The sequence below is a fragment of the Rhinatrema bivittatum genome, chromosome 1, assembly GCF_901001135.1.
Source record: "Rhinatrema bivittatum chromosome 1, aRhiBiv1.1, whole genome shotgun sequence".
Taxonomy (NCBI): Eukaryota; Metazoa; Chordata; class Amphibia; order Gymnophiona; family Rhinatrematidae; genus Rhinatrema; species Rhinatrema bivittatum.
The window spans coordinates 746,479,565-746,495,654 of record NC_042615.1 but is presented as its reverse complement, the minus strand read 5'-3'; the positions used below and the strand labels follow the sequence as shown (position 1 = coordinate 746,495,654).

At 39.5% G+C, this 16,090-nt stretch overlaps 1 protein-coding gene across 10 annotated transcripts in view; it reads right to left on the bottom strand.

The window, feature by feature from the left end:
* Positions 1-16,090, bottom strand: part of DAB2 (DAB adaptor protein 2) — a 259,005-nt gene that overhangs the window by 75,740 nt on the left and 167,175 nt on the right. For all 10 annotated transcript variants that reach the window (XM_029578230.1, XM_029578240.1, XM_029578259.1 and 7 more), the window contains one exon: positions 197-328. In XM_029578230.1, coding sequence (XP_029434090.1) covers positions 197-328 — 132 coding nt within the window. The remainder of the gene's footprint in view (positions 1-196; positions 329-16,090) is intronic.

Here is a 16,090-nt window from a genome sequence, read left to right as displayed (position 1 = left end):
TGTTAGTATCTAACATCTATTGCTCTCCTAGATTTTGGAATCAGAAATGCATGACTGCACTTTTTTGTATTATTCTTTAGCTGCTATACTTGACTACTCCAAGTATTCTTAGGTTCCCCTTATTTTCCTACTCCCTCTGGAGTACTGACTTCTTGCAGATTTTAGTATCAAGATTTTCTTTTACTACATGCTATACCTGTTGTGCTGTTTTTATAGCAAAAAATTGATGTTGACCTTCTGCGCCACAAACGTATCCAAATGCACGATTATCCGTCACATCCCGAGCTATAAAAGAAATTTTATTTACTGGCTGCTCGTGCTCTATTACCTAGAACAGAGAAAATAAAGTAGAATAAGTCAATTCATATTTACTGACATACATTGCATAAAGGAAATTCTTATAAAAGTAAGCATGCTAAAGCCAAGATCTCAGTTTACATATTTTGGATACATTTTGCATTTCAAAAATATTTTTAAATTTGTGGTAAAAGAATAACCTTAAAATTGTGCTTTAATTTCCTCTGTCCTTGTCCCCTTTAGCTTATGATCACCATAATACATTCTCTGTTCTGGCCAGCATACATTAACTTTGCCTAGACTGTAGCTCCTTCGAGGAAAGGATCATCCCCCCCCCCCCCCCCCGAGACTGTCTCATTTGTCTTTTCTGTTTAAGCAGGCACCTTGCTATTTGGGCTCCCTTCATCTCTTGTCAACTAAATAGTATTGTACATAGCAACGATCTCTGAACGATTATTAATTCCAAAAATGTATTTCTCTATTCTGATTTAATCAGCACTGATGAACTAATATTGTGAGGAAGTGTTATACTCGCTCATCATATGAAGAGGGACCTCCCCTTTAAAAGTCTCAGGTTGGGGGATTTCACTCCTGTAGCATCTGCAGTGCTGAGCAGGCTAATCCCGCCTTCCAAGGTAAAATGCATATGGATGCCGGGAAGTTGCAGTAGCTCATTTTTGGGGTAATGTAGGTGCAAACTCTGAGGTTACTTTTTACCTGCAAAGTTTTCACCATAATCAAATCAAAAGTACACAAATACTTTAGCTTTGATTATTGTCCAACAAAAAACTACCTGCAGAGATTTACATTTATTTAAACATATCTAGACCGCTTATCGACAATGCTAAGTGGTTTTACAGCTTTACATTCATAATATTCAAATATTATATATCTAACATTAAAACATAATTGAAGGCATGATAAACTTAAAATGAAATTATTTAACACAAAAATACATAGAAGCATGGAAAAATACAAACCTCCTATAAAACACATTGGTTGCCTCTTAATGCTGTTACCACATTGTATAGGATACTCTAAACATAATCGTAATCATCTGCCACTCAATTTGAAAGCCAAAACAAGCAAAGAAAAATAACAGATAAAACAGGTTACATGGCATAAAAAGCTTTAAACATAGTATGTAAAGGATATATTATTCCTATTTACTATTAACTATCATGCACTCTTCCCCCACAGCATGAAAAGAAATAAAAATACATAAACTACCTCATATGTTAAATCTTATAATGAACCCTTTGCTTTTTTTTAAATCATAAAAATGTCTGTCATCATACTGTGATGACAAAATAATTACCATCGCATCCAGTCTTCAAATTTCACTGTGGCCATCTATTCATATATTAGTTCATTCTTCAAAATATCTTAGGAAAGGCCTGTTGAAATAAATCTGTTTTTACCTGCTTTCTAAGTTTTACAAAGAATGTTCCAGATTTTATGAAACTTGGAAGGTCCCTGTACACAAAATAAATGCTCCCTCAATTCATCTAATCTAATTTGTTTGAATGATGGAATCCTTTAAAAACGAGTGCTAAAATACTGAAATTAACGCGCCATAAAGTAGCCAGTAAAGCCTAGCCAAGAATGAGGTGAGATGGTCTTGTAGTGAGATTCCGGTAATAATGTGAATAGCTGCATTTTGTACTAATTGCATTGGGTGTACGGTAGTATTTTGTAACCCTACACACAGCGAGTTACAATAATCAAATGAAAAGATCACAAGCTTATATATAACGACTTTAAGATCAACCTCCTCAAGATATGGACACAACCTACACAAGAGACAGAGTGTGTAAAATGCACCCCGTACAATATTTGCAATTTGGGGTTTCATGGAGAACTTAGTGTCCATTATAATCCCTAAATATCTTACCTTAGATATTATTGGAACTGAGATGCCATTAAAAGTTACCTCTTTTGGTACCCCAATGGGGGAAATCTGGCCAAATATAAAATCTCTTTTTTCATATTTAATAAACGTTTATATTCAGAAAGCCAAATTTCAATACTTTTTAAACATGACACAATTTTAAAAGACTTATAAATCAGAAAACGTATGTCATCTGCATACAATCTAAAACTCACATCCATGCTTGCCAAAAAGTTACAGATCGGGGCAATTTCTGCCTGCTTTCCGGCGGGTAAATTGACACACAAAGCATGTAGTTTCGCATAATCCATAGCTCACACAATGGGGTGGATTTATCAAAATGCGGTAAGTACCACATGCGACAGCAAAAAGGGTGTGTTTTATGCTAATATAGCATTTATCACAATTTGCGCTAATTACCTGTGCAAAGAGCTAAGTTAGCACAAATTGCGATACCCTTTTCAGATTCTGTGATGTGGACCATTGTTAATGGTCCTAGACACATGGGGGGAAGAGAGAGAGAGAGTGAGCGAGAGAGTGCAAGAGAGAGAGCGAGAGCGAGAGAGACTGGCCATAATGTCATGGCCCATAGGTAGGTATTTGTATCCCTATGGCAGGCCCACCTAGTAACTCGAGGTGGGGTTTAGGTAAGAGTTTAGGGGGTTAGGGGCCACTTTGATATTCTACGTGACACCTGCGAACAGAACAGTGGTCTCTTGTGAAGATTTGATGACCTTTGAAGTGAGGAAACTCACTCCAAGATGAGATTTGGGCAAGGTTCTCTCAACCTAGCTTGAGGGACTCTCTACCTGGGTAACATCAAGCTAGGTTGAGAGAACATTGCCCAAATCTCATCTTGGAGTGAGTTTCCTCACTCCGAAGGCCAGCAAATCTTCACAAGAGACCACTGTTCTGTTCGCAGGTGTCACGTAGAATGTCAAAGTGGCCCCTAACCCCCTACACTCTTACCTCAACCCCACCTCGAGTTACTAGGTGGACCTACCATATGGATATAAATACCTACCTATGGGCCATGCCATTATGGCCAGTTGCGCTCACTCTCTCTCGCGATGAAACCTTACCACATGGTCACGGCACCTATCCCCCAGCCTAACGCAATCCAAAGAGGTGCAGTTAGAATCGGCGTTACAGCTGGGCGATAGCTCTTCGCAGACAGGCTAACCCAGCCCACTCTCCGCCCCTAACTCCTCCTATTTTCTGAATTTGCATTGCACCATACGATATGGTGCGATCGCATGCGTTAAACACGTTTTTGCATGCGTTAAGGGCCTATCGCATGCGTTAACTGGGCTTTTCGCATGCGATAAGCCCATAATGCATGCGAAAACGCCTTATCGCATTTTGATAAATGACCCCCAATATTTGATTCCACACCTCTTCCCCATCTCTCACCCCCTTTCCCAGGACTGCTTCTGTAATTTGTTGTTGAATAAAAGTATCTGACCTGCATACAGGATGGGCAAATTTTAAAGCTCTGATTTCCACATGTAAAATGTGGTTTTATTTGCAAAAAAGAGCTTTGGGTATTGGTTTCCCAGTTTCTGGCTGCTCAGCAAGGCAGTCAAAAGAAGAGCTTTTGCTGTTTTAAATTATGTAGTTTTGATTTAGATGCATTGACCCAATTGTCATCTTTAATTTAGCTGGGCTGCAGGAGTTTGGGCACTATTTTGTTTATGAGAAGCGGTTGGATGTCAGACCTCAGCTGTCAATGTCAACGCATACAGCAAGAAACGAACAACCATTTTTATAGTTGTTTTTTTTAAAATACAAAATCCTTAAGTGCCAGCAACTTGGGCCAGGAGTTGCCTAGAAAGGTTAAATTGCTACCATTGCAAAAGGCATGCCCTTCAAATGTAAATGCTGTCAGGTAGAGTAACCTCCTTGCAGCATCTGGGTCATGCTTAAATTACTCCCATAGATATCCATTATAGTCTAAAGCCGAGTGCAATCTCACTTTTTTGGTGAAAATTTGTAAGTAATTTATGTGAACCGGCTTGCATGAAGCCTCTGTGTGACATGTAGAGTCTCTCAAAAAAAAAAAAAAAAAAGTGTCAAAACATTTGTTCATTCGGCTAATGGGAGAAAAAGGACTTATACCAGTAAGGTAATTTGAAATTATTTGGGGATATTATATGGGTGCAGTTAAGGAAAAAGCATCCGGTTACAAAGAGAACAGGTTTAAGAGAATCCATGTCCAAAGCATCTGTTGACCTTTCTGTACACCAATATTTTTCTGCCCTCTGTAGCTTATTAAAATGCATGCTGACAATTTGTCTTTTTTTTTCAAGCAAAGAACAAAAGCCTTTATTTTGCTTGTTTTCTTTGGGTTTTGTGGTCGAAATGTTAAACTGTCCTTTTCCTTCCCTTTTGGACTTGTCTCCGTATGCTATGCTCAGGCCTTACCAAACCACAGAAGAAACAATACATCTTCTGTTAAACTTCTTCAATGTATGAACATTGCAAGCGTAATAAGTGCTAGGAGAGCAGTTTCTTTATGGGAAAGTTGTAATAGCTCTATTTTTTTCTTTAAATAACTGAAAGATGTGTCCCTGGTTCATAAAGAAAATCCAGGATACATGAGATGGAATGTTTAATTTATAGGGCATAGTATGTCTTAGCCAAATGTCACAGAAAGTATTGTCAATGACAAAAAAAAAGAACAAACAAGTAAAACAGTGCATGCCCAAAACGTGTGCACGCCATTCTTTTCACATGAGAGTTCTGAGGACAAGATGAACTGGACACGCTCAGGGGGCCTTCCATTTCCACTTGGCTGCCCAGAAGTGCATGTAATCCTATGCTTCTTCTTACTTTCCTTGTTATGCTTTTGCCTTGTTTCTTGTCCTCTGCATTGCTCACAGCAATGTCCAAACACTGAGGTTGCTGTTTTCCCATACACCCTTCGCTCTTTCCTTGCCCCCTGCTGCTGGCACTGCCACACAGTGGCCATCCCGTAGTTATGCCTCATCTCTCCCTTTTATTCACATCCAGCTGTCGCTCTTCACCAGCATGATACTGCTGCCAGTGTGATGCTGTGGTTACATAGGCTGCTTCCTTTCCCTCTCATATACGGCAGAGGTAGAAAGTTATGCACACTCACAGCCCTCCCACAAGTCAGGCAGACTTGTGGGAGGGCTGTTTTACCATGTAGAGTTGGTCACAGACAGATCTACATTCATAACCTGGCCATAAGACCTTTTTTTACTCTTTAGAATCAGATTGCCTAAAAGGTTTTACACCTTTTCTTCTAGAATTTCTTTTAGAACTGTCTTATTTATTTTATTTATTTAAAAATGTTTGTATACCGCTTTTACAACATAAAAATTGATCAAAATGGTTCACATACAGGCACATACATAATAGAAAATTCAAAAACGAACATAATAGAATATAAAAACAGAATAAAAACAGTAAGTAACAAAAATAAGGCAAAGATAAAATATGACTAAAAAATAAGTAATGAATAAAATTAATATCCAGTTTCAATGAACAAAAGGACACAGGACAAAAAATAGTTGGTTAATATAGCTGAAAAATGTAGGAGAGATATTAATCTAGAGAAATTAAGTGTGTTCTGATACGAGAATGTCAAAAGTTAATCAAAAAAGATGTTTTTTAGTGATTTCTTAAATTCCTGCAAATTTGAAATTTGACAAAGGGTGTTTGGTAAGCAGCAAAACAATAAAAAAAAAAATCATACTTTTAAAGTCTAAAATATTAAGAGGTAGATTTTAAAAGCACTGCTCATAGAAAAATGGCCCCATACGTGATGTAGGCTGCGTGTGAGCAACACAGATTTTAAGAAGCCGGGAAGTACATGCATACATACATAGACATTCCGGGGTGGGGTCAAGACTTACACACGTAACTCCAAATTTTGCAAGGCAATGCACGCCATGTTACCTGAGTAACTTTACTACTAGTCCTAATATGAAAGAGAGAGACAGACAGACAGACAATATGACCTTCTGTATATCTCCCACTGTAAGAGGGTCACTTTCAACTCAGGGTGGGGTGGTATTACATTGGATTGCCTAGGACACGAGGCTGTAGACCCTTAAAATACTGCCCCCCGCCCCCCCTCCCCAAAAAAAAAACCCATGCTGAGTTGAAAGTGACCCTCGTACAGAGGCTCGCTCTCTCTCCCTGGTCACTTGTGCGAGTAGGCACGTAAAAGTTGGGCGGCAGTGATATTTTAAATCATACACGTGTACTTGCACGCACAATATAAAATTGAGCATATCTTTGCTCACGTGCCCAATACATGCATTTATATGTCCATTTATAATTTATCAGTAAGATTGGAGAGTTGGAATGTATAGCACTGAATGAAGATGTATACATAATAGGCATCTCAGAGACCTGGTGGAAGGAGGATAACCAATGGGCACTGATACCAGAGTGTAAATTATATTTGAATGATAGGCCAGGTCAAATTGGTGGAGAAGTGGTGCTAAATGTGAATGATTAATTAATTAATTTCAATGCTTATATCCCACTCATCCAATAACTTGCTAAAAGTTTCCTGAAACAGAAAGGTTTTTAGATATGTCCTAACATTTTTTAAATCATTGTCAATTCTCAATTTAGTTGGCAGACTATTCTACATATATGAAGATACAAATGAGAGCGCTTTACTACGTGTTTTGTGAAAACGATAATCTCAACTGGATTGGAACTCTAAATTGAGGTGGCATAGGATGAAACAGGATAAAAGTCCTACAAAAGAAAATGTACTGTGGAATTTCTACTGAAAGAAATTCCATATGTGAAGGGGAAGAATGTAGTTTTCTATCATCTGTCAGACCAGAATGAAGAAAAAGAGAGCGAAATGCTAACAAATTAGGCTACATAGTAATAACAGATTATTTCAAATAGCCCAAAATTGACTGGGTAAATATCTCATCAGAGCATGCTAGGGAGGTTAAGTTTCTAGATGTCATAAATGACTGCTTCATGGAGTAGCTGGTTCTGGAACAGATGTGGGGGAGTGGGGTCTACTTTAGATCTAATCCTTACTGTGATGCAGGATATAGTATGACAGGTAGTGGTGGTGGTGGGACTGCTTGGCAATAGTGATCATAATATAATGAAATGTAACAATCACTGAAGAGAAGACAGTAGTACTATTCAACTTTAAAAAGGGAAACTGATAAAATGAGGAAATTAGAAAGAAACAAAAAGGAGTGGTTGAAAAGATTAAAAGTTTGCATGTGGCATGGCAACTGTTTAAAGACACCATCTTGGAAGCCTGGACTAGATATATTCCATGCATTAGAAAAGGTAGAAGGAAGACCAAAGAACAACTAGCATGGTTAAATGGTAAAGTGAAAGAGGCTATTAAAGCCAAAAGAACATCCTTAAAAAAAAAAACTGGAAGGTGGAGCCAAATGAAGAAAACAGGGAAGGTTACTAAGAGCCAAGAGTAACAGATAAGGTCCATCAGGTCTAGAGGACATGTATAAAGAGGAGGCAGCAAAACACTGCACGGAGCGGCAGTAGCCACAGAGGCATTCACGGAGCGGGATGCCAGTGGCCAGTGGTTGGTGTTCCACCTTCACGGAGCGGAAGGATGGAGGCCTGCCATCTCCAAATTTAAAAAACAAAAACAAAAACCCAGGGGTGAGTAAGAGTATGTAAAATTAATGGAGAGTTCAAAGGCTATAGGTATTACCAATTATTAGGCTTATTCAATATTTGTTGATAATGTGGCTTTCAATGCATACTTCACTTTCAATGCATATCCAGCATAGCTCTCTGCTTCAACAGCAGGGGATAAGAAAAACTAATACTTCACACATATCCAGCATAGCTCTCTGCTTCAACAGCAGGGGAGAAGTAAAACTAATACTTCACGCATATCCAGCATAGCTCTCTGCTTCAACAGCAGGGGAGAAGTAAAACTAATACTTCACGCATATCCAGCATAGCTCTCTGCTTCAACGGCAGTGGAGAAGTAAAACTAATAGTTCACGCATATCCAGCATAGCTCTCTGCTTCAACAGCAGGGGAGAAGTAAAACTAATACTTCACGCATATCCAGCATAGCTCTCTGCTTCAACGGCAGGGGAGAAGAAAAACTAATACTTCACGCATATCCAGCATAGCTCTCTGCTTCAACAGCAGGGGAGAAGTAAAACTAATACTTCACGCATATCCAGCACAGCTCTCTGCTTTAACGGCAGGGGAGAAGAAAAACAACCAATAAGGGCTGAATAACAGTCTGAATTATTTAGTCTTGGTAAACAAATAAACATGGGTGTAGCTTGCTTATTGCGGCGGTTACTACCCCTAACTAATCAAGCTTGATATTTCACTTGGATGCAGCTCCATCGCTGCTCTCTACATTAATGGTGGGGGTGAAAGGGAAATAGAACCAAAGGTTACTAAGAGCCAAGAGAAACAGATAAGTATGAGAAAAAAAAAAGTGAAGCTTGCTGGGCAGACTGGATGGGCCGATTGGTCTTCTTCTGCCGTCATTTCTATGTTTCTATGTTTACATGAGCAAGTTACATGTAAAGCAGTACTAAGACAGACCAAAAGAGAATTTGAAAATTTGCACGAGGCAAAAACTCAAAATAAAAACTTCCAAGTGTATTTGAAGCAAGATATGCGCACGAAGGAGAGCTCCTTCGTGAACGATGAGTACCGTGGGTGTTCTAGCGTTGCTTTTCCTTGTTCTCCTTTATATTGTCCAATCCCCTCCATTATTGGTTATGGTAGATATGGTGCTCTTCCTTCACATAAGTCTAAAGCTTTTCTCACTTGACCATGCTGTTTGGTGTCTGAACCGCTTTTAAAGTCAGCTGTCATCTTAGATTCTCCTTCAAAGCCTGGTGTTGATATAGATACTAATTCTATTTCTATTTGCCTACTTAACATGCGATCAGTTAAAAACAAGTCACATTTGCTCCATGATTTCATTTCTAAGGAACAATCAGATGTCTATTGTTTTACTGAATCTTGGTTCCATGAGACTGACCATCTTGTCATTAATCAAATCTGTCCTACAGGCTATACTGCAATTTCTTAATCACACCTTAAGCAGCGTGGTGGAGGCCTTTTGATCATCCACAAACTCAGTTGTACTGTAAAATTTGAAATTTTAAAATGGCAACGCATCATTGGATATGCTTATTTTGTGTTTACAACATGTATGTATTTGCTTAGTCTATACCCTGCCTAAACTTCTCACTGCTGACCTTTCTCCTTTTTTTGAACAGCTGCTATTGACTAAGTTTGATTTAAATAAGATATTTCGCTGTTTCATGACTCCATCCTGTCTTTGCTTTCTGAGTCATGTTTTGATAATTTCACAGACGCGCTCTCTCATGTAATACCCTCTATCATGTCAATTCTTGATAGTCTAGCCCCTCAAAGTTCTAAAGCCACGTGAGCATAGCTTGCCACCTTGATTGAAGTCTCCTGCAGTTAGGTCTGCTAGGAGTTCTTTAAGAAAAGCCAAATGTATTTGGAGGAAAGCACCCACTTCTGATCGTGCCCAAATGGTCAGAAAACTTCTTTTAGAATTTCAGAATTGTATTAACTGTGCCATAAAAGAAAAATTTTTCAAAACAAATCCACGAAGTTGGTTACAACCCTAAGATTCTATTTAAAATTACCAAGCAGCTCACCAACTTCAACACAACTTCTACAGTCCTTACTAATGAACCTAACATGCAATCCTTTTCCGCTTTTTCCAACTCAAGATTCATAACATTTGTCTTTTTCTTCGATTCCAAATTGGTTCTTAAATTTCTTCGATTCTAAATTGGTTCTTAAATTTCTTAGATCCTCCTCCTACAATGCCATCAACTTGGGAAGAATTTGATGTTGTTTCTTGTCTCGAGGTTGAGAATTTCATAACCAATCTGAATGATACCATCCACTTTTTCAATGCTCATCCTCCCTATTTAAATCTTCTAAAAATGTATTAATTAACTTATAATTAGCTGAAGAAAATGTTTTATCTCCTCTTAAGAAAGCTACTGTGTGTCCACTCTTAAAGAAACCTTCACTTGATCTTACAGACCCCAACAACTATTGTTTTATCTCTTCTCTACCTCATATCTTAAACTTCTTGAATGTGCTATCTTAACCCAGCTTACTGACCATTTTGAAAAGTATGAGGTCTTGGACTCTCACCAATTTGGTTTCTGATGTTCTCTTAGTACAGAGATTCTTTTATTGTCCCTCACTGATTTCCTTAGATGTGGCTTGGACAATGGTAAACAATTCATCTTAATTTCCCTTGACATTACTGCTGCTTTTGACACTATTGACCATAACATTTACTTTACTGATTACAAGAATGTGGTATTTCAGGAAATGTCCTACGATGGTTTGCTTATCTTTCTGACCGCTCATATTTTGTAAAATTTCAGAATTCCTTTTCAGACTCTGCTTCTGCTAAAACTGATGTCCCACAGGGATCAACTCTTTTGGCCACTTTGTTTAATATCTATCTTGCCCCTATTTGTAGAATTTTGGCTTCTCTCAGCTGATGAGGATGACATTCAGTTCATCCTGCAAATGCGCTCAACATGGCAGGAAACTCTTGAAGATCTCAATATCTATTTTTCTACCTAAAAAAATGGTTATACCATAATAAACTTGCTCTGAATATTGCTAAAACAGAATTCATTGTCATTCACAGCTGCATGTCTCCCTAACAGATCTTTCTATTATAATTGATGATTCAGTTTACACCATCAAAAACCAGATAAGAAATCTTGGCAATTTTTTGGATAATACCTTATCTTTTCGCTCCCAAATCAGGCACGTCATTTCTCAGGGATTTTATAGACTCAGAGTACTCTCAGGCCTCAAAAAACTTCTTCATCCCCCAGATTTCTGTACAGTTTTGCCAGCTTCCATCTTCCCGATTATTGACTATTGTAATAGTCTTTATCTGGGAATTCCTTCCTCCTCTCTTTGTTCCCTACAGCTCCTTCTAAACTCAGCCAGACTCATTTCTGGCCTAGGAGACGATCATAATACTCCAACTGTAGCAGAGTTGCACTGGCTATCAATCAAAGAGAGGATAAAGTACAACATAGGAATGCTGATCTTTAAGCTTCTGAATGATCACTCTTGCAGTTGGGCCAACGTGATTTTAAAATTTTATCAACAATCTACAATCCTGCATTCGTCCCAAAGAGGGTTTTGGAAATTCCATCTTCCCATCTCACTTATTCCATACTACCCGCAAGAGTGCTCTCTCAGTTGCTAGACCAACATTTTGGAATTCACTTTCCATTGACCTCAGACAAAGTGACTCACTTAAGATTCTTAGAAAAGAAATTAAGACCTTTCTTTTTAAGTTAGCATATTATTAAGTTAACCTTTTAAAATGGCTTATTTTAAAGTTAACTTTTTTCTTTTAATTCTGAAATCTATCTTATTTGTTTTATTACTGAGTTACCTTATTTATTTGTAGGGATGTGCATTCGTTTGCGACAAAATAGGAAACAGAGACGATATTTCCCATTTCGTCACGTTTCAGGAGGGCAACGAAATAAGAAAACCCACAAAATTTTGTGGTTTTATCATCTTTTTTTTGGGGGGGGGAGAAAAGGCACATAAAAAAAGACCCCCAAACCCACCCCAACTCTTCAAATTTAATTACTTGCAAACCCCCCACCCTCCCGACCCCCCAAGACTAGCCCGACCCCCCCCCCCCACAAGACTTACCGAAAGTCCCTGGTGGTCCAGTGGGTTCCCGGGAGTGATCTCCCCCTCTTGGGCCGTCGGCTGCCACTAATCAAAATGGCGCAGATGGCTCTTTGCCCTTGCCATGTGACAGGGCTATCGGTGCCATTGGTTGGCCCCTGTCACATGGTAGGAGCAATGGATGGCCTGCGCCATTTTTTTAGGATGGCGCCGGCCGTTCATTGCTCCTACCTTGTGACAGAGACCAGCCAATGGCACAGATAGCCCTTTTCCCTTACCGTGTGATAGGGGCTATCAGTGCCATTTTGATTACTGGCAGCCGACGGTCCGAGAGCGGGAGATCACTCCCGGGACCCCTGCTGGACCACCAGGGAATTTTGGCAAGTTTTGGGGCAGGGTTGGGAGGATGGGGGTTGCAATGAATTAAATTTGAAGGGGTTTTTTTTTCTACAACCCCCCGCTGTAATTAATTCAATTACAAGGGTTGGGGGGGTTTCGGGCTTTGTTTCGTAGGCGTCCGAAATAAAATTGTGTCGAACTGCAGGAAAACAAAATTTCCTGCAGCGGGCAGATATCGAAGGCTGAACCAAAAGGTTCGGCCAAATCACATCTCTATTTATTTGCTGCTTTTATTGGTTTTATTTGATTTCAGATTTGCAATGTGCTGTTTTAATTTTGTTTTTATGATCATTCACTGTCTGTTTTACTTTATGATTATGTATATAAAGATGTTCATCGCCTAGGGCTATTGTGTTAGGTGATTTAGAAATTCAAATAAATGTAAATGTAAGTGAGGGAAGTCAGTTGGACCATGAAATGACCGAGGGGTCCAAGGGGTGCTCAGGAAAGACAAGGCCATAGCAGAAAAGCTATATGAATTCTTGGCTTCAATCTTTACCAGAAGGGTGTTGGTAAATACCTATGCTGGTAACATCCTTTGAGGGTGATTTAGAGGAAATCATCATGAATCGGCAAGATGTAAAAGCAAATTGGCAACTAAAGAGAAATAAAACCACAGGAACTGGATGATATATACCCTAGAGTTCTTAAAGAACTCCAAAATTAAATTGCAGACTTATTAGTAATCTCTAATTTTTCATTCAGATCAGCTACAGTACCTGAAGACTGGAGGGTAGCCAATATAAAGCCCTTTTCTAAAAACGATTCCAGGGATGCTCATCTAGGAAATTACAGACCAGTGAGCCTAACATCGGTACCAGGCAAAATGGCAGAAGCTATTCTGGAAAATAAAATTATTGATCATCTGGATAGACAAACATTAATGGGGCACAGCCAACATGGATTAATCCAAGGAACGTCTTGCCTCACCAATTGGTGAGCTGGTAGATATGAGGTCCATATTCAAAAGCATTTAGCCAGCTTACTCAGAAATTAGTCAGCTAAATGAATATTTGGGCATATTTCCGGCTAAATTCTAGCTGGCTATTACAAAAGTCGGCTAGAAATTAGCTGGCTAAATTAGGGGTGTTCCGGGGGTGTAAATGGGAGAAGTCAACTTAGCTGGCTAAGTTACTGCCTAATTTTAAAAGGCTGGCGTGTGTTAAAACTGGGAGATAATACAGAAAATGGGGTGGGCTGGGGGTGGGCCAGGTCAGCACCATTAGACACTGTCCCGCTGAAGCGAGTGCTGGGATCGCACCAGCACGTGCAACCTGCTGCTGCATGACAGAGCATGTAACTTAAAAAAAGAAAATTAGGTTACTTAGAGGGGTATTAGGTGTCAGGGTGGATGGGGAAAAAAAGGAAGGTGGTTAGCTAGTGGGTTTAGGATGTTCCCTCCCAGTTCACTTGTTTATTGGAGCAGACTGGGAGGGAACTGGGGAAAGGCCCTATTGCATCACCACACGCATATAGTAAAATTCACACCCCTTGTGAGCACGAGTCAGCACTTGCACACACATGCGCGTGGGTAGCAGATTTTGTAACATGCGTGTGTCGTGCATGTGCTTTAAAATTGGAGTGTCCATGTGCGCGCACCGGGAATTGTGAGCACATAGATGCCCATGTGTGGGTTTTAAAATCTACCCTTTATCCAGCTATCTCTGATAGATAACTTAAGGGGGTCATTTATGAAAGGCCTTTTTGCATGCGATATCATGCAAATTAGGGGGAGGGGAGGAGTCGGGGTAGGGAGGGGGCGGAGTCAGTGGTCTTTGCTGCCAGCGATAATGTTACTAACATTATTGTTGGCAGTAGCGAGCCAAATAGTACCACCTTTCATGGTGGTGCTATTCTGTGCGAAATCCAGCAGCCGGCACACCACCGTGGTGAGAAGGCTGCAGGCTTTCGCAGGCCTGCCCCCCCCCCGTTTTCGCAGGATTCATCATTCTGCGAAGAATGATGAATCCTGGCCTTAGCCAGCTAAGGGCCTGATTCATCAAGGTATTTTCCCATAGACAGAGAATGGGAGAAAAGCCTTAGTGAATCAGACAGTAAGTCTGGTTGGGCCAAAGAACTGTCCTAAAGTTAGCCAACTAACTTTAAGATGGCTCGCTATATTCAATAGTGTAGCTGCAATATTTAATATACAACCAAAGTTAGCCAGATAAGTTTATCTGGCAAACTTTGCTATCCAGACCGTGTCCTAATATCGGTTCTTTGTCAAACGCCTTCTGGAAATCCAGATGCACTAAGTCCCTCATGAGAGACTCAGACAATTAAAAATTCATGGGCTAGGAGGCAGTGTCCTGTTGTGGAAAGGTAACTAACTAAATGATAGGAAACAGAATAGGACTGAATGTTAATTTCTCATAAAGGAGAAAGATTTTTGCACTGGGACCAGGGCTTTTCAATATACCGGTATTTATAAATGGTCTGGAAAAAGTAGTGTGATCACATTTGCAGACCTCCAGCTAACTGTGAGAAACTATAAGAGGACTTTGTGAGACTACGGGACTAAGTGTCTAAATGGCAGATGAAATTTGAGAAGGATTTTAGAATCATTGTAAACAATACTGGGTTTTATGCATGTAAATGTATTTGAACTAGCCCCAAATGCCTATCATTTTGAAAAGTTTCTGTAAGGGTATCAAAGTGTCCCTCACTAGTGATTTCAATGTCTCTGTGGACACTGATGGAGGAGGTCAGCGAGAGTAGAAGCATAGTGATGCATCTGACACACCTCAATGGGAGCTATCTTTCTGAAAGTGAATGATTTAACAAAATTCATGAGCCTATTTGGCTCAGAGTTCCTTACTTCCTGTTTCCTATACTAGTAGGCAAACCGGTAATCGATCCAAGGTGGATGTCAGCAACAAACACAAGTAGATGGATCGGTTGTAAACAGGATTTTATTGAAGCTTGCCCGACTCTGGCCGAGTTTCGCTCAAAGAGCTGCCTCAGGGACTTTAAAGCCACTTCAATTGGCTTAAAACATCGTGTAGCAAAGTCAGAGGAGATCAAAGCAGCTGGCTTTTTTTTGAAAAATATTTTAAACAGTACGCAATACCAATACTTTTAAAACTTTGTTTTTGAAAGTACTTGTTTAAAATATTTTTCAAAAAAAAAAAAAGCCAGCTGCTTTGATCTCCTCTGACTTTGCTACGCGATGTTTTAAGCCAATTGAAGTGGCTTTAAAGCCCCTGAGGCAGCTCTTTGAGCGAAACTCGGCCAGAGTCGGGCAAGCTTCAATAAAATCCTGTTTACAACCGATCCATCTACTTGTGTTTGTTGCTCCTATACTAGTAGTCCAAAGGTAAGGCTCCCAGGCCCTTAAGATCGATCAGTGAGCATTGTCTTGGGGTCTTTAAGTGAACTTAAGATATTCTGAGGAAGCAAAGAAAAGATCTCAAAGAAGAGGGGAGTTAGTCCCAAACTCCTCCTCTGTATGGAAGAAATTTAGTGTTTTTGAAAAAGACATTTTCTTGGTGGAGAGCCAAAGTGAAGGCTGCCTTGCTGGGAGAACATCCTACAGTGCTGCTGCTTAAAGGAAAGTTTAGTTTAGTTTATTTCAATTGATAAAATGCCTCGCTTTAAGATGTTGTACAATTAAAATAGTAAAACACAGACAACGGATATAGAATATCCAAAATGGCTCACAAAGCCCACAGTTCAGACTAATCTTTTCTAAATATTTATTAGCTCAACTATATTTAAATACTATACCATTTAGTTTCCACGTAACAAACTTATTGTACAGTTAAGGAACTGCTCAACACTACCTTTCCCTCAATTAAAACACAAACATTA